General features: G+C 63.7%; 3 protein-coding genes and 1 long non-coding RNA gene across 6 annotated transcripts; 2 read left to right on the top strand and 2 right to left on the bottom strand.

Moving 5' to 3' along the window:
• Positions 1-567: 567 nt before the first annotated feature.
• CNNM4 (cyclin and CBS domain divalent metal cation transport mediator 4) lies at positions 568-10,161 on the top strand. Its single transcript, XM_072917652.1, has 7 exons — positions 568-2,054; positions 4,295-4,438; positions 4,527-4,664; positions 5,227-5,396; positions 5,834-5,933; positions 6,550-6,728; positions 7,632-10,161. Exons 1-7 carry the CDS (start codon positions 614-616, stop codon positions 7,839-7,841), a joined length of 2,382 nt encoding a protein of 793 aa, XP_072773753.1. The 5' UTR covers positions 568-613; the 3' UTR covers positions 7,842-10,161.
• ANKRD39 (ankyrin repeat domain 39) lies at positions 9,862-11,864 on the bottom strand. 2 transcript variants are annotated; one of them, XM_072917653.1, is made up of 4 exons: positions 11,640-11,864; positions 11,323-11,426; positions 10,707-10,910; positions 9,862-10,622 (listed from the first exon to the last, which is right to left on the bottom strand). In XM_072917653.1, exons 1-4 carry the CDS (start codon positions 11,806-11,808, stop codon positions 10,485-10,487), a joined length of 615 nt encoding a protein of 204 aa, XP_072773754.1. In that variant the 5' UTR covers positions 11,809-11,864; the 3' UTR covers positions 9,862-10,484. The 2 variants fall into 2 exon arrangements, with proteins under 2 accessions (XP_072773754.1, XP_030145735.4); XM_030289875.4 differs by having other exon boundaries at positions 11,676-11,862.
• A 1,497-nt stretch (positions 11,865-13,361) lies between these two features.
• On the top strand, positions 13,362-14,012 carry LOC140680446 (uncharacterized). The gene is made up of 2 exons (XR_012051730.1): positions 13,362-13,788; positions 13,863-14,012. It is a non-coding gene; the product is annotated as an uncharacterized lncRNA (long non-coding RNA).
• Positions 14,013-14,569: 557 nt separating this feature from the next.
• Positions 14,570-26,803, bottom strand: SEMA4C (semaphorin 4C). Of its 2 annotated transcripts, none has more exons than XM_041720545.2 (15): positions 26,466-26,670; positions 24,465-24,620; positions 22,786-22,934; positions 22,648-22,710; positions 22,192-22,290; positions 21,705-21,801; positions 21,514-21,630; positions 21,290-21,438; positions 20,130-20,305; positions 19,242-19,386; positions 17,804-18,026; positions 17,075-17,190; positions 16,839-16,996; positions 16,421-16,491; positions 14,570-15,526 (listed from the first exon to the last, which is right to left on the bottom strand). In XM_041720545.2, the coding sequence occupies exons 1-15, from the start codon at positions 26,533-26,535 to the stop codon at positions 14,694-14,696; spliced, it is 2,622 nt and encodes an 873-aa protein (XP_041576479.2). In that variant the 5' UTR covers positions 26,536-26,670; the 3' UTR covers positions 14,570-14,693. The 2 variants fall into 2 exon arrangements, with proteins under 2 accessions (XP_041576479.2, XP_041576480.2); XM_041720546.2 differs by lacking the exon at positions 26,466-26,670 and adding an exon at positions 26,677-26,803 and having other exon boundaries at positions 14,572-15,526.
• Between the last annotated feature and the right edge of the window lie 22 nt (positions 26,804-26,825).

Here is a 26,825-nt window from a genome sequence, read left to right as displayed (position 1 = left end):
CCTCCAGATATTCTGGTGCCACCTCCAGAGCTCCTGGTGCCACCCCCACTACTCCTGGTGTCACCCTCAGGGCTCCTGGTGCCACCTCCAGAGGTCCTGGTGGCCCTCAAGGTTCTGGTGCCACCCCAGGTCCTGATGTCCCCAAGTCCTGCGGGGGCGTGGCCACATGCAAATTCCGACGGGGGCGTGCTTAACCGTATGACGTCACAACTAGTCACGTTCAGCGGCGTTTCCCCTGGGGCGTGGCCATGCGTGACGTCACGGCTGAGGGCGTGGCATTTTAATTCCGGGGCAGAGCGTCCCTCGTCCTGCTGCTTCCTCCTCCGTGCGTGACGTCACGTCTGAAGTCACGGCCAGAGCGTCCCTCCCTCTGCTGCTTCCTTCTCAACGTGTGACGTCACCTCTGAAGGCGTGCCCACAATGCTCCTCCCCCAATCGCCTCACCGCCCACTCGTGACGTCACCACGGGCGAGCCCTCACCGCCCCCCTCCTGCTGGGTGACGTCACCCCCAGGCCGCGAGGGCTGGGCGTGTCCTCCGCGGGGGCGGGCGCGGCCGTGACGTCACCGCGTCGCCGCGCCCGCCCGTGCGTGACGCTGCCGCCAGTGCCCAACATGGCGGCGGGCGGCGGCGGCGGCACCGGGGGGACGCCGCTCCGCCCGGGCCCCTTCCCGTTCCCTCCGCCGCCGCTGCCGCCGGCGCTTCTCCCGCTGCTGCTGCTGCTGCTTCCGTTGCTGCCCGGCAGCGCCGCCGCGCCCTCCGCCGACACCGTGGTGCTGGGGCTGCGCTTGGAGGAGAGCAGCAAACCGGCGGCGCCGCCCGCCGCCGCGGAGGAGCAGCGCGGGCCCATCCGCCTGACGGAGGGCAGCGAGGCCTTGCTCCGCCTCTACGGGCTGGGGCTGGGCCCCGGCGCGGCGCAGCGCGTGGCCTTCGCCGAGCTGCGGCCTCACGGCAACGCCTCGAACGGTAACGCCACGTGCCGGGAGCGCTCGCAGGACCTGCTGGTGCGGCCCGGGCCCGCCGAGCCCCGCGACACCTCGGCGCTGCTCCGCCTGCGGGTGCAGCCGCTCCGCAAGCACGAGCGGGCCAAGACCTACGTGCTGTGCTCGCAGCGCCGGCCCGGCCAGCCCTGGCTGCCGCACCAAGGCGCGGACGGGCACGTCGTGGTGCTGGAGGAGAAGAAATCGCTGCTGCCGCTGTGGCTGCAGGTGATTCTGATCGCCGGGTTGTTGGTGCTGTCCGGGATGTTCAGCGGGCTCAACTTGGGGTTGATGGCGTTGGACCCCATGGAGCTGAGGATCGTGCAGAACTGCGGCACCGAGAAGGAGAAGCGCTACGCCCGCCGCATCGAGCCCATCCGCAGGAAAGGGAATTACCTGCTCTGCTCCTTGCTCTTGGGGAACGTGCTGGTCAACACCACGCTGACCATCCTGCTGGACGACCTGATCGGCTCCGGCATCGGCGCCGTGGTGGCCTCCACCATCGGCATCGTCATCTTCGGCGAGATCGTGCCGCAGGCGCTGTGCTCGCGGCACGGGCTGGCCGTGGGCGCCAACACCATCGTGGTCACCAAGTTCTTCATGCTGGTGACCTTCCCGCTGTCCTACCCCATCAGCAAGCTGCTGGACTGCGTCCTGGGCCAGGAGATCGGCACCGTCTACAACCGGGAGAAGCTGGTGGAGATGCTGAAGGTGACGGAGCCCTACAACGACCTGGTGAGGGAGGAGCTCAACATGATCCAGGGAGCGCTAGAGCTGCGCACCAAGACGGTGGAGGACGTGATGACGCCGCTGCAGAACTGCTTCATGATCAACAGCGACGCCATCCTGGACTTCAACACCATGTCGGAGATCATGGAGAGCGGCTACACGCGCATCCCGGTCTACGAGGACGAGAGGTCCAACATCATGGACATCCTCTACGTCAAGGACCTGGCCTTCGTGGACCCCGACGACTGCACGCCCCTCAAGACCATCACCAAGTTCTACAACCACCCCGTGCACGTGGTGTTCCACGACACCAAGCTGGACGCCATGCTGGAGGAGTTCAAAAAGGGTGAGGAGAGGAAAATTCCGGGTGGGAATTGATGGTCAGGGATGGAGCTGGACGTGCCAGAGCGGCCACGATCCCAAGGGAACGAGTGGCAGCTCAGGGGGCACCAAATTTGAGGTTCCTTCCAACCCCAAACCATTCCATGATTCCGTGTTCTGGTTCAATTGGGAATTTGGGAAGGAATTCTTCCTTTTAATCCCAAAATTGGGGATTCTGACTTCCTGCCTTTGGAGCTTGCCCATACCAGATCTCCAGTGGCCACAATCGCAAAGGGACGAGTGACAGCTCGAGGGTCACCAAGTTTAGGTTCCTTCCAACCCCAAACCATTCCATGATTCCATGTTCTGCTTCAGGTGGGATTTTGGGAAGGAATTCTTCCTTTTAATCCCAAAATTCAGGGATTTGGACTTCCTGCATTAGGAGCTTTCCCATGCCAGAGCGTTTTCCTTATTTTTAATTCTTATCCCTGGAGGTCACCAAATTTAAGGTTCCTTCCAACCCCAAACCATTCCATGATTCCATGTTCTGCTTCAGGTGGGATTTGGGGAAGGAAAGTCCCAAATTTGGGGATTTTGACCTCGTGGATATGGAGCCTTCCCATGCCAGGAATGTTTTCCTTGTTTTTAATTCTTGCTCTGCTTCCCAAAAATCAGCAGCAGGAGGAGGAAGAGGATGTGGGAAAGTTCCCAGGTGGAATTTGCCTTTTTTAGGGTTTTTTCCCAAGTTTTTCCAATCCAACCCCACAGTTCCTGGGGGATGTGGGAAAATCCAGGTGGGATTTGCCCTTTTTGGGATCTTTTCCCAGGGTTTTCCAGCCTGCTCTCCAGATGAATGAGAGTTCTCAGGTGGGATTTTTCCCTTTTTAGGGTTTTTTCCCCATCCCACATTCCCCATTTCCTTTGGGATGAGGGAAAACTCCCTGGGCTCAGCTTTGTGCCACGTTCCAGGGACATCCTGGGATTCCCAAACGTTTGGGGGATGCTGTCCCAGTCCAGCCCAGTTCCCCAAACCAGTGAGTGCAGCTCTGCTTGGCTGATCCTGATTAAGGGATTTAGGCTCCCTCCCTCCTTCCTTCCGGCCACAAATCCCAGCCCTGGGATTTTTCCAACGGGAATTTGCAGGGTTTGGGGTTTTGGAGGTGAGCCCCACAAATTCCTGCTGGATTTGGGACATGGTTGAGCCAGGCAGGAGCTGGAGGAGAGGCAGGAGAAGGAATAATTAAGTGGTTGTGTTAATTGTGGGGTTTGAGCTGTGGGGATTGCCCTTGGGGTGGCAATTCCCAAATTTTCCCCGTTTCCAGGTTTTGAGTGGGGAATTTCCCTCTGGAGGTGGGCTGGGAGAGCTGGGAATGTTCCCTTGGAGAGGGGAAATTCCAGGGAGAGCTGGGAATGGTCACCTGGAGAAAGATCCAGGAGAGCTGGGAATGTTCTCCTGGAGAAGAGGAATTCCTGGGAATGTTCCCCTGGAGAAAGGAAATTCCAAGGAGAGCTCAGGTTCCTCCAGGAGAGCTGGAGAGGGACTGGGGACAAGGGATGGAGGGAATGGCTCCAAATGGAAAAACGGGGATTTAAATGGGATTTTTGGGAAGGAATTCCTGGCTGGGATGGAATTCCCAGAGTAGCTGGAATCCCTGGAAGTGTCCAAAGCCAGGTTGGAGCCACCTGGGACAGTGGGACTGGATGATCCCTAAGGTCCTTCCCAGCCACTCCAGAATTCCATGGGGAGCTCTGCTGTCCCAGATGGGGTTAATTAGTGTCATTTGCCTTGGAGGCTTAATTAGAGTAATTTTCCTTGGAGGTTTAATTAGTGTCATTGCCCTGGGAGGGAGCCCAGCCCAAGGGCTGGTTTATGTTTTAATGAGTTTATTGCTCCAGGGAGGGACGGGATGGGCTGGGACGTCTTGGGGACATCGCAGGGTGGGGACATCGCAGGGTGGGGACATCCAGGGGACATTGCAGGGTGGGGACAGCCCATGGCTGGGACATCCAGGGGACATCCTATGGCTGGGACATCCTGGGGACGTTGTAGGGTGGGGACATCCAAGGGCTGGAACATCTTGGGGACGTCCCATGGTTGGGAGATCCTGAGGACATCCCAGGGCTGGGACACCCTGGAGACATCCCATGGTTAGGACATCTTGGGGACACCCTGGGGACATCCCATGGCTGGGACATCTTTGGACACCCTGAGGACATCCCAGGCCGTTGTGGGGATGTCCCATTCTAACCCCCCCGTGTCCACAGGCAAGTCCCACCTGGCCATCGTGCAGAAGGTGAACAACGAGGGTGAGGGTGACCCCTTCTACGAGGTGCTGGGGCTGGTGACGCTCGAGGACGTCATCGAGGAGATCATCAAGTCGGAGATCCTGGACGAGTCCGACACCTACAGTAGGTTCTGGGGCTCCAGCCCTCCCCAAAATCCCATTTGAGGGGGTTCCTGGTGGTCCCCCCGAGGTGACCCCACTGTTCCCCGCAGTTGACAACCGCAGCAGGAAGAGGGTGTGCAACCAGAAGAACCGACGGGACTTCTCGGCCTTCAAGGACCCCGACAACGAGCTGAAGGTCAAGGTGTCACCTCAGCTCCTGCTGGCCGCCCACCGCTTCCTGTCCACCGGTCAGTTTGGACATCCCAGGGCTGGGACATCCTGGGGACATCCCATGGCTGGGACATCTTGGGGACATCCCATGGCTGGGACATCTTGGGGACTGGAGGATCCTGGAGCTGGAGGAGCTCACAAAGTCCTTGTGTCCCCTCTGGTCACTCCGAGCAGAAATTTTGGCTCTTGTCCCACTTTTTGTTGTGTCCATCCCACCCAAAATGGGAGGGGACAAGGTTGGGAATGGGTGTCCTGGTCCCTTGGGTTTTGATGGCTTCTTTGGGACCTTTGGGATGGACATCCTGGCCCTGGATGGACATTCCAACTCCAGGGGTCTCCTAGACCATCCCAGGATGGGAATTCCAACCCCAAGGGTCTCCTACACCATTCCAGGATGGGAATTCCGACCCCAGGGGTCTCCTAGACAATCCCAGGATGGGAATTCTAAACCCAAGGGTCTCCTAGACCATCCCAGGATGCGAATTCCAACTCGAAGGGTCTCCTAGACTGTCCCAGGATGGACATCCACTTCCAGCTGGAGGGATTAAATCCATCTCTGACCTTCTCCCCCCTCTCCAGAGGTGACCCTCTTCACACCCAACTTCATCTCGGAGAAGATCCTGCTGCGGCTCCTCAAGTACTCAGATGTCATCCAGGAGCTGAAGTTCGATGAGGAGAACAAGAAATCCCCACGGCACTTCCTGTACTGCAAGAACAAAGCGGCCGACTACTTCATCCTCATCCTGCAGGTGATGGGGGCTCCTCAGGGACCTCAGAACGTGGGGCTTGGGCAGTTCCTGTGGGATTTGGCAATTCCTGTGGGGTTTGGGCAGTTCCCGTGGGGTTTGGGCAGTTCCCGTGGGGTTTGGGCAATTCTGGTGGGATTTGGGCAGTTCTTGTGGGACCTCATCCCTTGGGGTTTGGACAGTTCCTGCGGGACTTCAGAACTTGGGGGTTTGAGCAATTCCCATAGGATTTGGACAATTCCTGTGGGATTTGGGCAATTACTGTGAGACCTCAGAACCTGGGGTTTGGACAATTCCATGGGATCTCATCCCTTGGGGTTTGGGCAATTCCTGTGGGATTTGGACAATCCCATGGGATCTGGTCCCTCGGGATCTGGACAATCCCATGGGATCTGGTCCCTCGGGATCTGGCCGTGGATCGACGTTGTTTTCCCCGGCAGGGCAAGGTGGAGGTGGAGGCTGGCAAGGAGTGCATGAAGTTCGAGGCAGGAGCCTTCTCCTACTACGGGGTGATGGCCCTGAGTCCTCCTCCTGGATCTGGTGAGCATCTCCAGAACCTTCCCGGGATCCCCGGGTGGGAGCTGCCGCCGGGAACGGGAGATTCCCGAGGTTCCCAACCCCAGCAGTGTCCTGGGGACAGCAGAGCTCCTCATGGAATTCTGGAATGGTTGGGAAGGACCTTAAGGATCATCCAGTGCCACCACTTAAACCTTCCATTGGCCATGGTGGCTCCAACCTGGCTTTGGACGTTTCCAGGGATTCCTGGGTGGGAACAGGAGATTCCCGAGGTTCCAAACCCCATCCTAGGGACAACTGAGGTTTAGCTTTAAGTTTAGGTCTAGGTTTAGGTTTAGGTTGGAATTCCATTTTCCTGAGGAAAATGGGATTCTTGTTAAAGCTGCCCTGTTAGGAAGAGTTTTAAGTTTTAAAATCCCCCCTAAAAACTTTAAATTCAGTTTATTAAACCTAAATCTAAACCTAAACCCAAACCCCCACGAGGCAATTCCAGAAACCCAAACAATCCTCCCTCCAGAACGGGGTGAAAAGCACAAATTAAGGGGACGAGCTCTTCAGAGTCCATCCGTGGGGAGCAAATCCAGGATGGGGAATGTTGGGAAGGACCTGGGGATGATCCCAACCCTTCCCAACCCCGCAGAAATCCGTTCCCCGTCCCACATGAGCGGCCTGAACCGCTCGGCCTCGCTCAGCTACCACGAGCGCTCGGAGTCGGGCTCGTCGCCGGTCAGCGGCAGCAACAACCAGCTCAACGCCGGCGGCGCCCAGTACGTGGCCGACTTCAGCGTCCGCGCCCTCACCGACCTCCAGTTCGTCAAGGTGAGCGTTCCCGGCCGGAATGGGGCTGGGAGGACTCTTTGGGATGGGATTCCCCATCCAGGAGGACCAGGAGAACCCTTTGGGATGGGATTCCAATCCATCAGGGCTGGGAAAACTCTTTGGGATGGGATTCCCGATCCAGGAGGACCGGGAGAACCCTTGGGATGGGATTCCTGACCTGTGAGGACCAGGAGAGCCCTTTGGGATGGGATTCCCAGCCATGAGGGCCAGGAGAACCCTTTGGGATGGGATTCCTGACCCGTGAGGACCAGGAGAGCCCTTTGAAATGGGATTCCCAGCCATGAGGGCCAGGAGAACCCATTGGGATGGGATTCCAATCCATCAGGGCTGGAAAAACTCTTTGGGATGGGATTCCCAATCCGTGAGGACCAGGAGAACTGTTTGGGATGGGATTCCCGACCCATCAGGGCTGGGAGAACTCTTTGGGATGGGATTCCCAATCCGTGAAGACCAGGAGAACCCATTGGGATGGGATTCCAATCCATCAGGGCCGGGAGAACCCTTTGGAATGGGATTCCAATCCAATGGATCTTCTTGGATGGTTTGGGATGAGCAAGAGGCTCTGGCGGGGCTCGTTTGGGGTCATCTGGGATGGGGATTCCATCCCTTTGTGGTCTCCTACCCCACTTTGGGATGTGAATTCCATTCCTACCCCACTTTGGGATGGGAATTCCGTCCTTACCCCATTTTGGGATGGGAATTCCATCAAATACCCCACTTTGGGATGGGAATTCTATCCCTACCCCACTTTGGGATGGGAATTCCATCCCTACCTCCTTTTGGGATGGGAATTCCATCAAATACCACATTTTGGGTTGGGAATTCCATCCCTACCCCATTTTGGGATGGGAATTCCATCCCTACCCCACTTTGATCCCGCAGATCACGCGGCAGGAGTACCAGAACGGGCTGCTGGCCTCGCGCATGGACAGCTGCCCCCAGTCCCCCGACAGCGCCGCGCCCCGGCCCGACGCCGCCATCCCGGAGAAACCGGAGCCGGCGGCACCGGCCGACGAGACCACGAGCCTGCTCAACGAGAGGAACTGCCTGAGCCGCCGCAGCAACCACAGTGGCCTGGAGAACTCCATCTGACCCCGGCCGCGCCGGCGCGCTCCGGCGTCGGCGTGCCCGCTGCGGGACCTCGCCCGGTAGGACGAGCCGGTGGAGGAGGATGAGGAGGATGAGGAGGTGGGGATGGAGGAGCTTTGGGATTTGCTGCTGCTGCTGCTGCTCTGCCAGGCCGGCTCGGTTTGGGATGGACGGAGCGGCGCGGGCGGCGCCGGCACCGCCGGCACGGCGCCGACGGCTCAGGGAGCTTCGGGTCTCGGTTTGCCGCCGTGGGGACCCTCGGGATGGAAATCCCAGCCCTGCCAGGAAATCTGGGATGCACATCCCAACCCTTCCACCAATCCCAGGATGGACATCCCAACCCTGCCAGGAAATCTGGGATGGACATCCCAACTTTGACAGGAAATCCGGGATGGAAATCCCAACCCTGCCAGGAAATCTGGGATGGACATCCCAACCCTGCCAGGAAAACTGGGATGGACATCCCAACCCTGCCAGGAAATCTGGGATGGAAATCCCAGCCCTGCCAGGAAATCTGGGATGCACATCCCAACCCTTCCACCAATCCCAGGATGGACATCCCAACCCTGCCAGGAAATCTGGGATGGAAATCCCAACCCTGCCAGGAAATCTGGGATGGACATCCCAACCCTGCCAGGAAATCTGGGATGGACATCCCAACCCTTCCACCAATCCCAGGATGGACATCCCAACCCTGCCAGGAGATCTGGGATGGAAATCCCAACCCTGCCAGGAAAACTGGGATGGACATCCCAACCTTGCCAGGAAATCTGGGATGGAAATTCCAACCCTGCCAGGAAATCTGGGATGGACATCCCAACCCTGCCAGGAAACCAACCCTTCCACCAATCCCGGGATGGACATCCCAACCCTGCCAGGAAATCTGGGATGGACATCCCAACCCTGCCAGAAATCCCAGGATGGAAATTCCAACCCTGCCAGGAAATCTGGGATGGACATCCTAACCCTGCCAGGAAATCTGGGATGGAAATCCCAACCCTGCCAGGAAAACTGGGATGGACATCCCAACCCTGCCAGGAAATCTGGGATGGACATCCCAATCCAAATCCTTCCAGGACCCTCAGCATGGACATCCCAACCCTTTCAGGGTCCATCCCAATCCTTCCAGGAACTCCAACCCTTCCAGGAATCCCAGAATGGACATCCCAACCCTGCCAGGACCCTCAGCATGGACACCCCAAACCTTTGGGATCCCTGGAATGGGAATTCCATCTCTTTGGGATCTCCAACCCCATTTTGGGGCAGGAATTCCAAACTTTTGGGGTCTCCAACACCATTTTGGGGCGGGAATTCCAAACTTTTGGGGTCTCCTCAGCCCTTCGGGGTCTCCTACCCCATTTTGGGATATCCTGGCATGGGAATCCCGACCCCACTCCGGTGGTTTTGGGGTTTCCTGGAGAAATCCCAGCCCCGTCCCCGCTGGCCCGGGGATTTTGGGGTCTGGATTTTGGGATCTGGATTTTGGGGTCAGGATTTGGGGTCTGATTTTGGGGTCTGGATTTTGGGTTCTGACTTAGGGGTCTGATTTTGGGGTCTGGATTTTGGGGTCAAGATTTTGGGGTCTGACTTCGGGGTCTGGATTTTGGGGTCTGGACTTCAGGGTCTGGATTTTGAGGTTTGGATTTTGGGGTCTGGACTTTGAGGTTTGGATTTTGGGGTCAGGACTTTGAGGCCTGGATTTTGGGGTCTGGATTTTGGGGTGACACATCGCTAGTGACCAAAGTTGTACAGGCAGGAGGGGGCTGAGGGTCCCCCCCAAAACCCCCCCTGGGGTTTTTTGGGGTCAGAGAGCTTGACCCCAAAAAAACAAAAATAAGCACAAAAAAGTTCCCCCTGGGTGAACTCCTGTAAGTTATTGGGAGAAGGTTGAATTATTTTTGTTAATCACATCTCGACGATCAGTTCCTAGCTCCTTCCGCAGGGAGATTTTAGAAATAATAATAATAATAATTAATTAATAATAATTAATAATTAATAATAAGCCAGGAAAAAAAAAAAAAACCAACAAAAAAATACTTTTTTATTAAATCTTCCTCTATGCAAACCCCTCCTGTTCCTCCCCCCCTTGGGGAATTCCTATTTATTGTTCAGGTTTGATTTGTATTTTCTGGGGCTCTCGGGTCGCGGTGGGGGTTGGGGGGAGGGGCGGGGGGGGCCGGGCCTCCCCCTCCCGGTTCTGCCCCTCCCCCCACGCCCCGGTTGTCGAACCCGCCGTGGAATTTGTATTTCACGGGGGTTGTTTTTTGTTTTGATTTTTTTTTTTTTTTTGGCCAGATGGGTTAATAAAGATTCTATATCTGTACCTGGCTGCGCTCGTGCCGCGCGGGGCGGTCCCGGTTACCGGGGAAGGGTCGCGGTTACCGGAACCGCTTTAAAAAGGACGCGGCGCCTTTAAATCCCCCCCCACCCGCGGGGTTGTGCTAAACCACGCCCCTTAACGGCATCGCGGGCGGTGATTGGCTGCGAGGGAAGTGAAGCGGGACTACGGGGGAAAGGCGGGATGTGATTGGTGGGAGGCGGGGAGTGGGCGGGGCGCGCTGGCGGAACACGGAAGTGGAAGCGGCGTGAGGCCGCGGTACCGGAGCGGGCACCGGGAATGGGCCCCGGGCACCGGCCCCGGTCCCCTCAGGCGTCCAGCAAGTCCCGCACGGCCGGGTGCGCCCCGTCCCGCGGGCTGCGGCCTCTGGCGTCGCGGAGGGCAGCGAGGCCCGGCTGGCGGCGCAGGAGGAGGGCGCAGAGCTCGCGGTGCCCCTGCTCGGCGGCCTGCACCGGGACACCGGTGTCACCCCCGGGAGTGACCCGAGAGCCACCCCCGGGAGGAGGTGCCCCGTGTGCCGCCGGTCCCACCTTGTGCAGGGCGGTGCGGCCGTCGCTGTCGGCGGCGGCGGGGTCGGCTCCGTGCCGCAGCAGCAGCTCGGTAACGGCGCGGTGCCCGCAGAAACACGCCCGGTGCAGCGGGGTGGCCCCGCCGGGGGTGCGGGCGTCGCTCGGGGCGCCGCGTTCCAGCAGCAACCGGCACACGGCCAAGTGCCCGTTCCGGCTGGCGTAGTGCTGCGGGCAGCCGGTGCTTCAGCAGCCCCGGGATCACCGGGCGGGACCGACCCCCGGTAACCCCGGTGCCAGGGCGGGACCGACCCCAGAGACCCCCAGTGCCTGGGTGGGACCGACCCCGGGACCCTCGGAGCCCTCCGTGCCCCTCCTACTCCGTCAGGACCCCCGGTGCCCCCGGTCAGGACCCCCGGTGCCCCCGGTATAGCAGGGACGTGCCCCCCGGTAGAGCAGGGACGTGTACCCCGTGCCCCCCGGTGTCCCCGGTGTACCAGGGCCGTGCCCCCCGGTGCCCCCGGTGTCCCCGGTGCCCCCGGTGTACCAGGGCCGTGCCCCCCGGTGCCCCCCGGTGTCCCCGGTGTACCAGGGCCGTGCCCCCCGGTGTCCCCGGTGCCCCCCGGTGCCCCCGGTGTACCAGGGCCGTGTATCCCGCCCGGTCCCGCTCCGCGGGGTCGCCTCTCCGCTCCAGCAGCTGCAGCACCCGCGCCTCGTCCCCGTCCCGCGCCGCCGCCCAGATCCCTGCGGGCACCGGGCCGCCTCAGCCACGGACGGGCCCTGCCCGGTACCGGCACCGGAACCCCCCCGGTACAGAACCCCATCCCGGAGCCCCCCCGGTACCGCTGCTCCAGCCCAGCCCGTACCCCCTCCGCCACCCCAACCCCTGCACAGAGTCCCCGCTGCCCCTCCGGTACCGGAACCCCAACCCGGACCCTCCCGGTGCCCCTCCGGTACCGGAACCCCACACCGCCGGTACCGGCCCTCCCGGACCCCGCTCGAAGTCCATCTCGGGCAGGCTCTGGTGCACGCTGGGCACGGCCGCGGGCCCCGGGCAGCAATGCCCGGTCAGCGCCGCCCGGTCCCGGCAGCACCGAGCGGGAGGCGAGCGGCGGCCACCGGCCATGGCAGCGGCGGCGGAGAGAGCCGAACGGCGGCGGAAAGGGCCGAACGGCGGCGGAAAGAGCCGAGGGGAGGCGGAAAGGGCCGAACGGCGGCGGAAAGAACCGAACGGCGGCGGAAAGAACCGAGGGGAGGCGGAAAGGGCCGAACGGCGGCGGAAAGGGACGAGAGGAGGCGGAAAGAACCGAACGGCGGCGGAAAGAGCCGAGGGAAGGCGGAAATAGTCGAATGAAACGGAAAGAGCCGAGCGAGATCGGGAAGAACCGAAAAAGGGTCGGAAAAAGCCGAAAGAAACCGGGAAGAGCCGAAAGAAACCGGGAAGGACCGAAAGAAGCCGAAGGGCCCCGATTCCAAACCGCTTCTGCGCATGCGCACACGCCACACCCGGTGCCGCCGCCGGGGGGCGCCACCGGCCCCTCAAAGCCGCTTTGGGGACCCGGGGTTCGTCATCGTCCCCCCCCCCCCCCAAATTTTGGGGTCCCCAAAAGCCCCACCCCCATCAGCAGCGGCACCCACAGGGCTCCAGCTCCCCATCTTGGGGGTGCCAAGGTTCTTCCTCCACTGGAGGTTCTCAGGGGTCACCCCCACAGCTTTATGGGGTCACCCCCACACCTTTATGGGGTCCCCCCCACAGCTTTATGGGGTCACCCCCACAGCTTTATGGGGTCCCCGAGGTCCTCGTTGCTCTGCAATGGGGGTCCCCCAGCAGTAATGGGGTGTCCCCCTCCCCATTAGGGGTGTCCCACAGGTCCCCCCCCTACTTTGGGGTCTCCTTGGGGTCCCCCTCCCCAGTATTGGGGTGTCCCGGAGCCCCCTCCTCTATATTGGGGTATCCTTGGGGTCCCCTCCTCGATGTTGGGGTGTCCCCCCCAAGGCTTTCCCAGCCCCCAGCCCCATTTCCCACGGCCCCGACCCCCCTCCAGCCCCTCCCCCATTTCCGGCTCCGTTCCCAGCGGAGCCTCCCCGGGGATGGGGGGGGGAGCCCGGCCCGGCCCCCCCGCCTGGGAACGGCGCCGCTTTTTTATCCTTTTTTAGCCCCGCTGGAGCTTTTGCCATGAGCTCAGCACCGCGGGAAGGGAGCTGAAAACCTCCCCCAAAACCTCCAACGAAACTTCCCCAAAACTCCCAAAAACACCCCCAAAAATTCCCCTAAAACCTCCCCCAATCCTCCCCCTAAACCTCTCAGAACTCCCCCAAAGCCTCACAAAAACCTCCCCCAAAACTCGCCCAGAATTCCCCCAAACTTCCCCCTAAACTTCATTAAAACTCCTCCAAAATCCCCTGAAAACCTCCCCCAAATCCTCCCCCAAAAATTCCCCCAAACCCCCTCAAAACTCTCAGAACCTTTTCCAAAATTCCCCTAAAACCTCCCCCCAAAATGTCCCCAAAACCTCAAACAAAACTTCCCTAAAACTCCCCCAAAAACCCCTCCAAAACCTCCCCCAAAACTCCTCTAAATCCCCTCAAATCCTTCTCCAAAAATTCCCCCAAATCTCCCCCAAAATTCCCCCAGAAAAAGAGAAAAAAAACCCAGAATTTATTTGTTGGTTTTTTTTTTTCTGGAAGTCCTTTTATTATGAATATAAAAATACTCAGGTATTTACAAGAAATAAATATATTTCGGTAACAAATAAATTACAGCGGGCGGGGCTGATACAAAAAGGGGCGGGGGGCGTGCAGGGGGTGGGCACAGGAGGGGGGACACGAGGGGACAAAGTGCCAGGGCAGGGTGGGGACAGAGCCCTGGCACGGGCGGGCACGCAGGGAGGGCAAATAGAAAAAAGTCAGGGAGAAAAACCCAAAACGAGCCCAAAAAAAAACCGTCCCGAGGGCGCCGGGCACGGGTGGGCACGGGCGGGCACGGGTGGGCACAGGGCCCGGGGGTGTCCCCAAGGCTGTCCCTCCGTGGGGACACCGTACCGAAGGTTGGTGGCACGGCCGGGTGGGCAGCGGTGCCGGGGTGACAGCTCTGTGCCCAGGGAGGGTGGCACAGTGACAATCCTGGGTGCCAGGGTGGCAGTGCCACCCCCCTGGGTGCCGGGGCTGTCCCCAAGGCAGGTGGCAAAGTGACAATCCTGGTGCCAGGGTGACAATGCTGTCCCCAGGGTGGGCACTGGCACTGGGGTGACACGGGGCAGAGCCTGTGGTGACCCTGCTGTCCCCAGGGCTGGTACCAGTGTGGCAATCCTGTCCCCAGGGTGGGTGCCGGTGCCAGGCGCTCATCCCCAGGCAGGTTTTGGTGCCAGGTGTCTATCCCCAGCCGGGTTTTGGTGCCAGGCGTCCATCATGAGCCAGGTCCTGGTGTCAAACTTCCATCCCCAGCCGGGTTTTGGTGCCAGGCTTCCATCCCCAGCCGGGTTTTGGTGCCAGGCTTCCATCCCCAGCCGGGTTTTGGTGCCAGGCTTCCATCCCCAGGTGGGTTTTGGTGCCAGGCGTCCATCCCAGCCAGGATTTGGTGCCAGGCTTCCATCCCCATCCGGGTTTTGGTGCCAGGCTTCCATCCTCAGCCAGGATTTGGTGCCAGGTGTCCATCACAAGCCAGGTCCTGGTCTCAAACTTCCATCCCCAGCTGGGTTCTGATGCCAGGCACCCATCTCCAGCCTGGTCTTGGTGCCAGGCACCCATCCTCAGCCGGGTTTAGGTGCCAGGTGTCCATCCCAGCCAGGATTTGGTGCCATCCACCCATCCTCAGCCAGGTTTTGGTACCAGGCTTCCATCCCAGCCAGGATTTGGTGCCAGGTGTCCATCCACAGCTGGGTTTTGGTGCCAGGTGTCCATCCCAGCCAGGATTTGGTGCCATCCACCCATCCCCAGCCACATCCCGGCACCATCTCCGCCGTGCCCACTCGGCGGTGCCCGCGCCGGCCGTGGCACCGAGGCGGGCGCGGCTCACACCGAGGACTCCTCGGGGTTGGAGTCGGGCAGGGGCTGGCGCTGCTGCAGTTTGCGCCGCAGCTCCTCGGCCAGGTCGGCGCAGGCCGGGCGCTCCTCGGCGCCCAGCGCCAGGCGGATGTACCCGTTGGAGGCCGAGCCGCGCAGGGGGCCCAGGTGGATGCGGGTGGGCGAGTGCAGCGGCTGCCCGGGGATGCCCGCGGGCGGCGAGGCGGCCCCGTTGTGGCAGCGCGCGGCGCCCGCGGCGCTGGCGTGGCCGGGCACGATTTTGAGCGAACCGTCCGAGTAGTAATAACTGGCCGGGTCCCAGAGCTTCTCGTCCGAGTCGGAGGCGGCGCTGGGCACGAAGCGCGGGCTGGGCGGCTCCTTGGGCAGCTCGATGGGGTACACCAGGGTGCTCTCGATGGCCTTGGCGCCCTTGCCCAGCTCGTGGCGCAGCCGGCGCCACAGCGACAGCACGGCCAGCAGCAGCAGCAGGCACAGGGCGCCCAGGCACACGGCCAGCACCCAGACGGCGCCCAGGCCCTGCGGCGGCGCCCGCGTCTCCAGCGGCGCGCCCGGGCCGGGCAGCACGGCCACGCGGTACTCCTGGGCGGGCAGGCGGGCGCCCTGCTCCTCGGCCAGGCAGCGGTACGTGCCGCTGTGCTGGGCGCCCGCGCCGGGCACCACCAGCGCCCGCAGCCGCGCCTCGCCCGGCAGCAGCGCCTGCTGCGCCGCCAGCGCCCGGCCCTCGAAGGTCCAGAGGGCGCGCGCCAGGTTGGAGGCCAGGCGGCACGTCAGCACCAGGTCCGTGCCCGCCACCACCGTCACGTTCTTGGGGGTCAGCGGCCCTGCGGGCACCGGGAGGTCAGCGGGGACGGGGCGGGGATGGGTGGGGTTCGTGAGGTGGAGTGGGATCCGTGGGGTGGGATGGGATCCATAGGATGGGATGGGATCCATGGCGTGGGTGGGATGGGATCCATGGGGTGGGGTGGGGTGGGATCTATGGGGTGGGGTGGGGTGGGATCTATGGGGTGGGGTGGGGTGGGATCCATGGGGTGAGGTGGGGTGGGATCCATGGGGTGGGGTGGGGTGGGATCCATGGGGTGGGGTGGGATGGGATCAGTTGAATGGGATCGGATGGGATCCATGGGATGGGATCCACAGGATGGGATCCATGCGAGGGGATGGGGTCCATGAGATGAGATGAGATGGCATCAGTGGGGTGGGATGGAATGGGGTCCATGGGATAGGAACGATGGGATGGGGTGGGATCGATGGGATGGGATCTGTGGGGTGGGTTGGGGTGGGATCCATGAGATGGAATCCACGGGATCCATGGGATGAGATGAGATGGCATCAATGGGGTGGGATCGATGGGATGGGATCTATGGGGTGGGTTGGGGTGGGATCCATGAGATGGAATCCACGGGATCCATGGGATGAGATGAGATGGCATCAATGGGGTGGGATGGAATGGAATGGGATGGAATGGGGTCCATGGGATGGCAACGATGGGATGGGATCCATGGGATGGGGTGGGGTGGGATCCATGAGATGGAATCCATGGGATGAGATGAGATGAGATGGCATCAATGGGGTGGGATGGGATGGAATGGGGTCCATGGGATGGCAACGATGGGACGGGATCCATGGGATGGGATGGGGTGGGATGAGGTCCATGGGATGGCACGGGGTGCGTGGGATGGCACGGGCACACCCACGTGCCACCCTTAGTGTCTCACCTTGCTTGGCCACCTGTGGCACGGAGCAGGCCGCGGTGTCGGAGCTCAGCACGTCCTGCACCAGGTGGGACCTGCGGGAGGAGGGCACAGTCAGGGGGTACCCCCGGCGACCCCTGATCCCACCCCTGGCACTGCCCAGACACCCCAAAATCCAAAGGCTCCTGGAGCAGCCTCGGGGCCGTGCCCATTCCCTGAGCAGCGCCCAGCACCCTCTGGGTAAAATCCAGCCTGAGCTTGCCCTGGGTGCCATCCCCATGCCCCAGGTGCCATCCCCATGCCCCGGGTGCCATCCCCAAGCCCCGGGTGCCATCCCCAAGCCCCAGGTGCCATCCCCAAGCCCTGGGTGCCATCCCCATGCCCCAGGTGCCATCCCAGTGCCCTGGGCACCGTGCCCATCCCGCGTGTGCCGTGCCCGTACCCGTTGTGCCCGTCGGTGCGGACGCAGGCGCTGCCGTTGCGGCTCCAGGCGCAGTAGGGGTCCCGTGCCAGCACGCAGTCGGTGCAGGAGCGGTAGCGCCCGCACTCTGCCAGGGGCAGCTGTGCCACCTGCAAGCGGGACCCGGCGAACAGCAGCTTCTGCCAGGGCAGGGCAGGGGTCAGGTGGGTGCCACCGGTGCCACCGCGGTGCCACCGCCGCCCCCCTGGCACGCTCACCTTGGTGCCCGCCAGTACCAGGCTCTCGACGGGCTGCGGCGGCTCGAACACCTGCAGCTCCTCCACCAGGTGGGTGCGGGTGCCCAAATCCAGCGCCTTGTGCACCCAGCCGTCACCTGCGGGTGGGCACGGCGGGCACTGAGCCACGGGCAGTGCAGGGGCGGCCACGGGGGTGCTGTGCCTCGGTGCCTCCTCAGGGCCCTGTCCCCTCTGTGCCTCCTCAGGGCCCTGTCCCCTCTGTGCCCTGTGGGTGCCTTGAGCCCTCTGTGCCCTCTCCCTCGGTGCCATGTCCCTCAGTGCCCTGTCCCCTCTGTGCCCTGTGGGTGCCTTGTGCCCTCTGTGCCCTGTCCCTCAGTGCCCTGTCCTCTCTGTGCCCTCTTCCCTTGGTGCCATGTCCCCTCTGTGCCCTGTCCCTTGGTGCCATGTCCTCTCTGTGCCCTGTGGGTGCCTTGTCCCCTCTGTGCCCTCTTCCCTTGGTGCCATGTCCCCTCTGTGCCCTGTCCCTCAATGCCCTGTCACTGCTGTGCCCTCTTCCCTTGGTGCCATGTCCCCTCTGTGCTCTGTCCCTCAATGCCCTGTCCTCTCTGTGCCCTCTCCCTCTGTGCCCTGTCCTCATTGTGCCCCCCATCCCTCTGTCCCTGTCCCCTCAATGTCCTGTCCCCTCTGTGCCCTGTCCTCACTGTCCCCTCTGTGCCCCCTGTCCCTGTCCCCCCTGTCCCCTGGCATCACCTGTGCCAATGAAGAGCACCTCGTAGGTGGCCCCGTCCAGCCCTGCCACGCGATCCACCACGAGCTGGGTGAAGTTGGCGTCCCTCTTGAGCAGCAGCGGGCGGCCGCGCTGGGGTGGCACCGGCTGGTCCATCAGCGGGTGCTTCTTGGCGAAGTTGAGCGTGTTGTCGGGCAGCTCCAGCGAGCTGGCAAAGCCGTTCTGCCGGTGCCAGTCCGTGATGCACTGCCAGGGGCACGGGGCACCGTCAGGGCACGGGGGGCACCGTCAGGGCACGGGGGGCAACGTCAGGGCATGGAGGGGCAACATCAGGGCACGGGGGGCACCGGGGTGGGTCACAATCCCTCTCAGGAGGGCACAGATGGATCCCAAATCCCTCTCAGGATGGCAGAGATGGCTCCCAACCCCTCAGGGATGGATGCCAACCCCTCAGAGGGCACCACCAGCCCCATGGATGGTTCCCAACCCTCACAGGGCACCACCAGCCCCACAGATGGATGCCAACCCTCATGGATGGATCCCAATCCCCAGGGATGGCTCCCAACCCCTCAGGGATGGATGCCAACCCTCATGAGTGGATCACAACCCTCATGGATGGCTCCCAACCCCTCAGGGATGGGTGCCAACCCCTCAGGGGGCAACACCAGCCCCACGGATGGATGCCAACCCTCAGGGATGGCTCCCAACCCCTCAGGGATGGCTCCCAACCCCTCAGGGATGGCTCCCAACCCCTCAGGGATGGCTCCCAACCCTCAGGGATGGATCCCAACCCCTCAGGGATGGCTCCCAACCCCTCATGGATGGATCCCAACCCTCAGGGATGGATCCCAACCCCTCATGGATGGATCCCAACCCCTCAGGGATGGCTCCCAACCCCTCATGGATGGATCCCAACCCTCATGGATGGATCCCAACCCCTCAGGGATGGCTCCCAACCCCTCATGGATGGCTCCCAACCCCTCAGGGATGGCTCCCAACCCCTCATGGATGGATCCCAACCCCTCAGGGATGGCTCCCAACCCCTCATGGATGGATCCCAACCCTCAGGGATGGATGCCAACCCCTCAGGGATGGATGCCAACCCTCATGGATGGATCCCAACCCCTCATGGATGGATCCCAACCCTCAGGGATGGATCCCAACCCCTCATGGATGGATCCCAACCCCTCAGGGATGGATCCCAACCCCTCATGGATGGATCCCAACCCCTCAGGGATGGCTCCCAACCCCTCATGGATGGATCCCAACCCTCAGGGATGGATGCCAACCCCTCAGGGATGGCTCCCAACCCATCAGGGATGGCTCCCAACCCCTCAGGGATGGATGCCAACCCTCATGGATGGATCCCAACCCTCAGGGATGGATCCCAACCCCTCAGGGGTGGATGCCAGCCCCACAGCTGCCCCCAGCACCCCCAGCCGGATGCGTGCCCGCTCTCACCGCGCCGGGCCGGGGCGTGGGCACCTCGCCCGAGTAGCGCCCCCACTTCTGTGCCTGCTCCCGGTACTCCTTGTAGGGCCCCTCGAAGGCCTTCCTCACCTCCAGGATGGGGTAGCGGCAGATGGCAGAGACGTCCACGTCCCCCCTGCGGGCACAGCGGGCTGGCAGACAGCGGGCACCAGGACAGGATGCCATGGGCAGCATGGGCACCAGGGCAGGGACACCATGGGCACCATAGCCACAAGGACAGGGACACCATGGCCACCACGGGCACCGGGGCAGGGACACCATGGGCAGCACGGGCACTGAGGAAGGGCCACCATGGGCACTGGGACAAGGCCACCATGGGCACTGGGACAAGGCCATCATGGACACCATGGGCACAAAGGCAGGGCCACCATGGTGACCATGGTCACCAGAACAAGGCCACCATGGTCACTAGGACAAGGCCACCATGGGTACAATGGGTACCAGGACAGGGCCACCATGGGCACCAGGGCAGGGCCACCATGGGCATCAGGACAAGGCCACCATGGTCACTAGGACAGGGCCATCATGGGCACTGGGACAAGGCCACCATGGGCACCAGATAGAGACCACGGTCACCAGATCAAGACCACCACAGCCATTGGGACAAGACCACCACGGGCACTGGGACAAGACTACCATGGGCACTGGGACAAGACCACCATGAACACCAGGACAAGACCACCACAGTCACCAGATCAAGACCACCATGGCCACCAGATCAAGACCACCACGGTCACCAGATCAAGACCACCACAGTCATTGGGACAAGACCACCACGGTCACCAGATCAAGACCACCACGGGCACTGGGCCCAGGCCCCCCGGCGCACGGGCCGGCGCGGGCACGGCGGGCACTCACCAGCGGGCCTGGAAGACGCCGAAGAAGGCGGTGTCCTGCCAGCGGGCACCGGGCAGGGTGAAGACGGCCTGCAGGCGGTTGAAGTGCAGCTGCTGCTCGGGCGCCGAGCACACCAGGCGCGCCTTCAGGAACGACGTCCACTTCTTCTGCAGCGTCCGCGCGCCGCCCACGTCCCCCTGCCGGGCACAGGCCGCTGTGGGCACCGCGGGCACCGGGGCACGGCCGCTGCGGCGGCGTGGTGACCACGGGCACCAGGGCAGGGGCATCGTGGTGACCAGTGGGACTGGGACACAGCCACTGTGGGCACCACGGGCACCAGGACAGGGACATCGTGGTGACCAGTGGGACTGGGACACAGCCACTGTGGGCACCCCACAGGCACTGGGACATGGCCAAGGTGGGCACTGTGGGCATCATGGGCACCAAGACACAGGCACCAGGACAGGGCCACCATGGTGACCACTGGCACTGGGACATGGCCACCATGGTGACCACTGGCACTGGGACAAGGCCACCATGGGCACCAGGACAAGCCCACCATGGTGACCATGGGCACAGGGACAGGGCCACTATGGTACCATGGGCACTGGGACAAGGCCACCATGGGCACCAGGACAGGGCCACCATGGTGACCACTGGCACTGGGACAAGGCCACCATGGGCACCAAGACAGGGCCACCATGGTGACCACTGGCACTGGGACAATGCCACCACAGGCACCAGGACAGGGCCACCATGGTGACCATGGGCACCATGGGCATCAGGACAAGGCCACCATGGTGACCACTGGCACTGGGACAAGGCCACCATGGGCACTGGGACAAGGCCACCACAGGCACTGGGACATGGCCACCATGGTGACCACTGGCACTGGGACAAGGCCACCATGGGCACTGGGACAAGGCCACCACAGGCACTGGGACATGGCCACCATGGTGACCATGGGCACCACAGGCACCAGGAAAAGGCCACCATGGTGATCACTGGCACCGGGACAATGCCACCATGGGCACCAGGACAGGGCCACCAGGGTGACCATGGGCACCATGGCAAGGTACCCTGCAGACTGTGCCACCACCCACTCGCCGTAGCACTCAATGCCCAACCCCTCAGACAGCCCAGGGCGTGTCCCCAGGTGTGTCCAGGTGTGCCCAGCGTACCTTGCAGACCCGTGCCACCCGTGCCACCACCTGCTCGGCGTAGCAGTCGTACTCGACGGCGCGCTCGCTGAAGAAGAAGTAAACCTTGTCGTCGTCACCGCTGCTGCCCGCGCTCTCGGGCACGAAGGCCGACGCCACGAAGTGAGGCTCTGCAAAAGCACCCGGTCACGCCTGTGCCCTCCCCGTGCGCCCCGTGCCCTCCCCGTGTGCCAGGCTGTGCCCACCGTTGAGCCACGAGGTCAGGTACTCGGTCTTCACGGAGTAGTGCGGGCCCAGGTTGCGCAGGATGACGGGCTCCGTGCCCAGGAAGTTGTTGAAGGTGGCAGAGTACAGCTCCCCATCTGTGAGGGAGGCGTTTAAGGAGGCTGGCGGGCATGCTGGCACCCCCCCCTGTGCCCCCAGAAGTGTCACCTACCCACGATGAGGCCGGTGTGGCCCTTGGTGGGGTCGTAGGGACATTTGCCTTTGCCGTCCTCGAACGCCACCGGGTCCAGGGTGAAGCCGGAGAGCTCCTGGGGGGGCACGGGGGTGGCACTGGGTCGTGTCTGTGCCACCCAGACAGGCCCCAGGGACATGGGCACCCTGCAGGTGACACTCCTGGGGACAGGGACAGCCCTGGGCCACTCTCCAGGGACAGGGACACCCTTGGATGGTCCTCCTGGGGACAGGGACACCTCCAAGATAACCCATCAGGGACTGTCCCTGTCCCTCACCCAGGGTTTCTCTTGTCCCTGATGACCCATCTGGGCCGCCCCAAGTGCACAGGAGACACCCAACCTGCCCTCATGGCCACAAAATCACGCTAAATGCCATCCCTGGGGACAGGGCCACCCCTGGGGACAGAGCCACGTCCCCGGGGAGAGCAGGGGACATTGGGGACCCGGGTTTGGGAGCCCACTCACGATGTAGGTGCACTTGGGCTGGAAGGCGTAGGTGCCGCAGGCGTACAGGTGGGAGCTGTTGTAGCTCTGCAGGAAGCGCACGTAGTTGAAGCAGTCGGTCTGCGAGGGGACACAGGGGACATTAATGGGGACAAGGCAGGTGGCACTGGGACAGTGGCACGGTGAAGGTGTGGGGACAGGGGACACTGCACAGGGACAGTGGCATGGGACAGAGGTAGAGGACAGGGGACACTGCCACCACATAGGGACAAGGGAAATGTGGCACAGCATGGGGACACAGGGACAGGGATTCTGGAGCTGGCATGGCACAGGACACAGGGACACAGGGACACAGGGACAGAGACTCGAGCTGGCACAGCACGAGGACACAGAACATGGCACAGGGACACAGGGACACAGGGACAGGCCCCTGGAGCTGGCACGGTGCCCCAAACCCCCCCAGCACCCCGTGCCCACCTGGTTGTTCTTGCCCTTCTGCACGCACTCCGCCTTCTTCTCCACGGGCGCCTCCCAGGAGATCTGGGGGTGGCACAGGGGTCAGGGGCTGGCAGGGCACCCCCCACCCCAAACCCTGCCCGTTTTTGGGGTCCTCACCGCCGCCTTGAGCTCCACGGTGCCCGTGGCCAGGGCGAACACGGCCTCACGGGCACCCACGTAGAGCAGCGCCTCGGCCTCGTCCAGCGTCAGCGTCAGGTAGTGGGAGACCCCGCCCTGGGAGAAACGCCTGGCGGTGTCCTGCAGCTCTGCGGGGACAGGGGACACGGGGCTGGGACACCACAGACCGTGGGGACACCAGAGTGGACCCCACAGCACCCCCCAGCCCTGGTCAGATCCCACCCACAGCGCTGTGGGGACACCAGGCTGGGACACCACAGCTCTCAGGGGACAGGGGACACCACAGCTCTGAGGGGACACAGGGCTGGGACCCCACAGCTCTGTGGGGACAGGGGACACCGAGCTGGGACACCACAGACTGTGGGGACACAGGGCTGGGACCCCACAGCTCTGAGGGGACATGGGGACCCCGCCATGCAGCTCTGTGGGGACATCACACTGGGACCCCCCTCCCCCACAGCTCTGTGGGGACACAGGGACCCAGAGCAGGGACCCTCGGGGCACCCCCCGCCCCTGCCGGCCACCCCCGGCCCCGTGGCACACAAAGGTCCCTTTGTCACCGAACACAGTGGCCTTTGCAGGGACCCCGTGCCCCCCCCGGCCACCCCCGGGCTCAGCAGAAAGGAACCATTGAGGGGACAGCGCCAGGGCCCCGGGCAGGGACAGGGACAGGGGCTGGCACGGCACGGGGGCGGCACGGGGACAGGGGCACTGCTGAGGGTGGGGTCCTGGGCGGGGGGACAGGGGACATGGCACAGGAAAGGTGTGGGGACAGGGGACAGTGGCACAGTAAAGGTGTGGGGACAGGGGACATGGCACAGGGACAGTGGCACAGTTAAGGAGTGGGGACAAGGGACAGTGGCACAGTAAAGGTGTGGGGACAAGGAACACTGCATGGGGACAGTGGCACAGTAAAGGTGTGGGGACAGGGACATGGCACAGGGACAGTGGCACGGAACAAGGCCAGAGGACAGGGGGCGCTGCCACCACATGGGGACAGGGAAATGGGGCACGGCATGGGGACACAGGGCACGGCAGGGGGACAGGGACAGGGGCTGCTGGCACGGCATGGGGACACAGGGTGACAGCACAGGGCAGGGGCACATGGCAGAGGGATGGGGACAGGGGACACAGGGGACATGGCCGAGGGACGGGACAGGATGATGGCAGGGTGTGGGGACAGGAAACGGCAGAGGGATGGGACAAGGGACATGGCAGGCGGATGGGACGGGGTGGTGGCAGGGCGTGGACACAGGGGACATGGAGGAGGGACAGGACAAAGGAGCTGGCACAGGGATGGGGACAGGGGACACGATACAGGGATGGGGACAGGGGACAGGGATGGGGACAGGGGACACAGCACAGGGATGGGACAGGGGACAGGGATGGGGACAAGGGACACGATACAGGGATTGGGACAGGGGACAGGACACAGCATGGGGCAGTGGCCCCCAGGCGCTGGCACAGGACTGGGGATGGCACACCTGGCACATGTCTCCCCACAGCCCAGTTTTGGGGACACTCTGCCCCCTCACAGCCCAGTTTTGGGGACACCCACCCGCCCCTCAGTGCTGACCAACCAACTCCGGCGGTGTGGAGGGACAAATGTCACCCCGCATGTCACCCCACAAGCCACCCCTGAGCCCCCTGGCACTCACCCTCGTAGGGCACAGTCCTCCTGGGCACAGCACTCCACGATGCCCCCGGCGTGCCAGCGGCAGCGGTGACCAGGGCCAGCAGCAGCAGGGCGATGACAGCAGCCATGGCACCGGGGGGACAGCGCTGGGGACAGCGCTGGGGACACCGCCGGGTCCCTGCCGGGGGACACGGCCACACCGGGGCCCGTCAGTGCCACGGGGCAGCGGCGGCGGCGGCGTCACGCGGGCGGGCGCGGGCACAAGGGTGTCACGAGTCCCCCCACGCCCCGTGGGACACGGTGGGGGTGGGATTATGGTGGGGGGGGGATAATGGTGGCCCGGGTGTTTGCCACGTCCTGCCCGGGACCCCCCGGTGCCCCCGGGGGTGCCCCCGAGGGTGCCCCGGGGCGGGCAGGATGCGGCCGGGAATTGTTCTGGCCCGGCCGGCGGGAAGCAGGAAGTTTGGGGGGGCTCGGGGGGCCCCGGTGAGGGCTCGGGAAGGATTTCCGGCAGGGTGGGGGCACGGGAAGGGCCGTGGGAATGGGGGACACCCCGGCCCGGCTTCCTGCGTGGCGGGGGAGGGTGGCACGGGCACAGCTGGGGTGCCACGGGCACGGCTGGGGTGCCAGGGACACCTATGGGGTGGCACAGGGGACATCTGGGGTGCCACGGGCACAGCTGGGGTGCCACAAACACAGCTGGGATGTGACAGCCACATCTGGGGTGCAACAGGCACATCTGGGGTGCCAAGGGCACAGCTGGGGTGCCAGGGACACCTATGGGGTGGCACAGGGGACATCTGGGGTGCCACGGGCACAGCTGGGGTGCCAAGACCATAGTTGGGGTGTCACAGGCACAGCTGGGGTGGCACTGGCACGGTTGGGGTGCCACGGGCACAGCTGGGGTGCCAGGGACACATATGGGGTGGCACGGGCACAGCTGGGGTGCCAAGACCATAGTTGGGATGTCACGGGCACAGCTGGGATGGCACTGGCACGGTTGGGGTGCCATGGGCACAGCTGGGGTGTCACAAGGACATCTGGGCTGCCAGGGACACATCTGGGCTCCCATGGGCACAGCTGGGATGTGACAGCCACATCTGGGGTGCAACAGGCACATCTGGGGTGCCAAGGGCATAGTTGGGGTGCCACGGGCATAATTGGGGTGTCACGGGCACATCTGGGCTGCCACGGGCACAGCTGGAGTGCCAAGGGCAGAGTTGGGGTGCCACAGGCACAGCTGGGGTGCCACAAACACAGCTGGGATGTGACAGCCAAATCTGGGGTGCAACAGGCACATCTGGGGTGCCAAGGGCATGGCTGGGGTGCCAGGGACACATTTGGGGTGCCACGGGACACATCTGGGGTGCCCTGGGCACATCTGGGGCGCCACAGGACCGGCCAGGCTGCCGCGGGCACGGCTGGGGCTCAACAGGCAGAGCCGGGCCCGCAACAGGCACGACGGCCACAGGGACAAAGCACGGCGACAGTGCCACCGGCCGCGGGCACCGCCGGTCCCCGCAGCGGGGACAGCCACCCGCAGCCCGCCACGGCCGGACCGGCGGCCCCGCGGTCGCACGGGGGTCCCCACGGCGGTGCCACCGGGGGTCCCCACGGCGGTGCCACCGGGGGTCCCCACGCCGCCGCCCACCCGCGCCCCGGCACCCCCGGCTCCCGGTGCCGTTACCGGGGGGGATCCCCGCTCCCGGTGCCGTTACCGGGGGGGGGATCCCCGCTCCCGGTGCCGTTACCGTAGGGGGGATCCCCGCTCCCCCCGCTCCCGTTACCGGGGGAGCGATCCCCACTCGCCGTCACCCCCCGCTCCCGGTGCCGTTACCGGGGGGGCGATCCCCGCTCCCGGTGCCGTTACCGGGGGGGATCCCCGCTCCCCCCGCTCCCGGTGCCGTTACCGGGGGGGATCCCCGCTCCTCCCGCTCCCGGTGCCGTTACCGGAGGGGATCCCCGCTCCCAATGCTGTTACCGGGGGGTCGATCCCCGCTCCACCCGCTCCCGGTACCGTTACCGTGGGGGGCGATCCCCGCTGCACCGGCGACCCCGAGCGGCGGCGGGGGGGGCGATTCCGGCCCCCCCATCCACGGGTGTGTGTTGGGGTGGGGGGGAGCCGGTGGCGATCCCCGGTACCGGGAGGAACAAAGCGCCTCCTCCTCCTCCTCCCGCCGCCCCCGCGGCTCCGCCACAACAATACCGGGGCGGGGCGGGGGGGCTGCACTCACCTCAGGGCGCGGCGGCGGCGGCGCGGCGGGGCCGTGAGGGGGTTCGGGGGTGCGGGAGCGGCGGGAGGCGGCGGGGCGGGCCCGGGGGCGCGGGGGGGCCCGGCCGGGGCGCGGGAGGCGGCGGCGGCGGCCGTGAGGGGCGGCGGCGG

The sequence above is a fragment of the Taeniopygia guttata genome, chromosome 22 (assembly GCF_048771995.1).
Source record: "Taeniopygia guttata chromosome 22, bTaeGut7.mat, whole genome shotgun sequence".
NCBI classification, from domain to species: domain Eukaryota; kingdom Metazoa; phylum Chordata; class Aves; order Passeriformes; family Estrildidae; genus Taeniopygia; species Taeniopygia guttata.
This window is presented reverse-complemented; position numbering and strand designations above follow the sequence as displayed.

What these genes read in the sequence shown, in the direction of transcription:
- SEMA4C (XM_041720545.2), bottom strand. Translation starts at nt 26,535, where the DNA reads ATGGGGGGGCCGGAATCGCCCCCCCCGCCGCCGCTCGGGGTCGCCGGT. An exon ending in GGTGCTCTTCATTGGCACAG is followed by an intron (nt 17,191 to 17,803) that starts GTGATGCCAGGG and finishes GCCCACCCGCAG; the next exon opens with GTGACGGCTGGGTGCACAAG. An exon ending in TGGTACTGGCGGGCACCAAG is followed by an intron (nt 16,997 to 17,074) that starts GTGAGCGTGCCA and finishes CTGCCCTGGCAG; the next exon opens with AAGCTGCTGTTCGCCGGGTC.
- CNNM4 (XM_072917652.1), top strand. Translation starts at nt 614, where the DNA reads ATGGCGGCGGGCGGCGGCGGCGGCACCGGGGGGACGCCGCTCCGCCCG. An exon ending in ACTTCATCCTCATCCTGCAG is followed by an intron (nt 5,397 to 5,833) that starts GTGATGGGGGCT and finishes TTTCCCCGGCAG; the next exon opens with GGCAAGGTGGAGGTGGAGGC. An exon ending in CCGACCTCCAGTTCGTCAAG is followed by an intron (nt 6,729 to 7,631) that starts GTGAGCGTTCCC and finishes TTGATCCCGCAG; the next exon opens with ATCACGCGGCAGGAGTACCA.
- ANKRD39 (XM_072917653.1), bottom strand. Translation starts at nt 11,808, where the DNA reads ATGGCCGGTGGCCGCCGCTCGCCTCCCGCTCGGTGCTGCCGGGACCGG. An exon ending in ACCGGCGGTGTGGGGTTCCG is followed by an intron (nt 11,427 to 11,639) that starts GTACCGGAGGGG and finishes CGGTGCCCGCAG; the next exon opens with GGATCTGGGCGGCGGCGCGG. An exon ending in GCCGCACCGCCCTGCACAAG is followed by an intron (nt 10,623 to 10,706) that starts GTGGGACCGGCG and finishes GTCCCGGTGCAG; the next exon opens with GCCGCCGAGCAGGGGCACCG.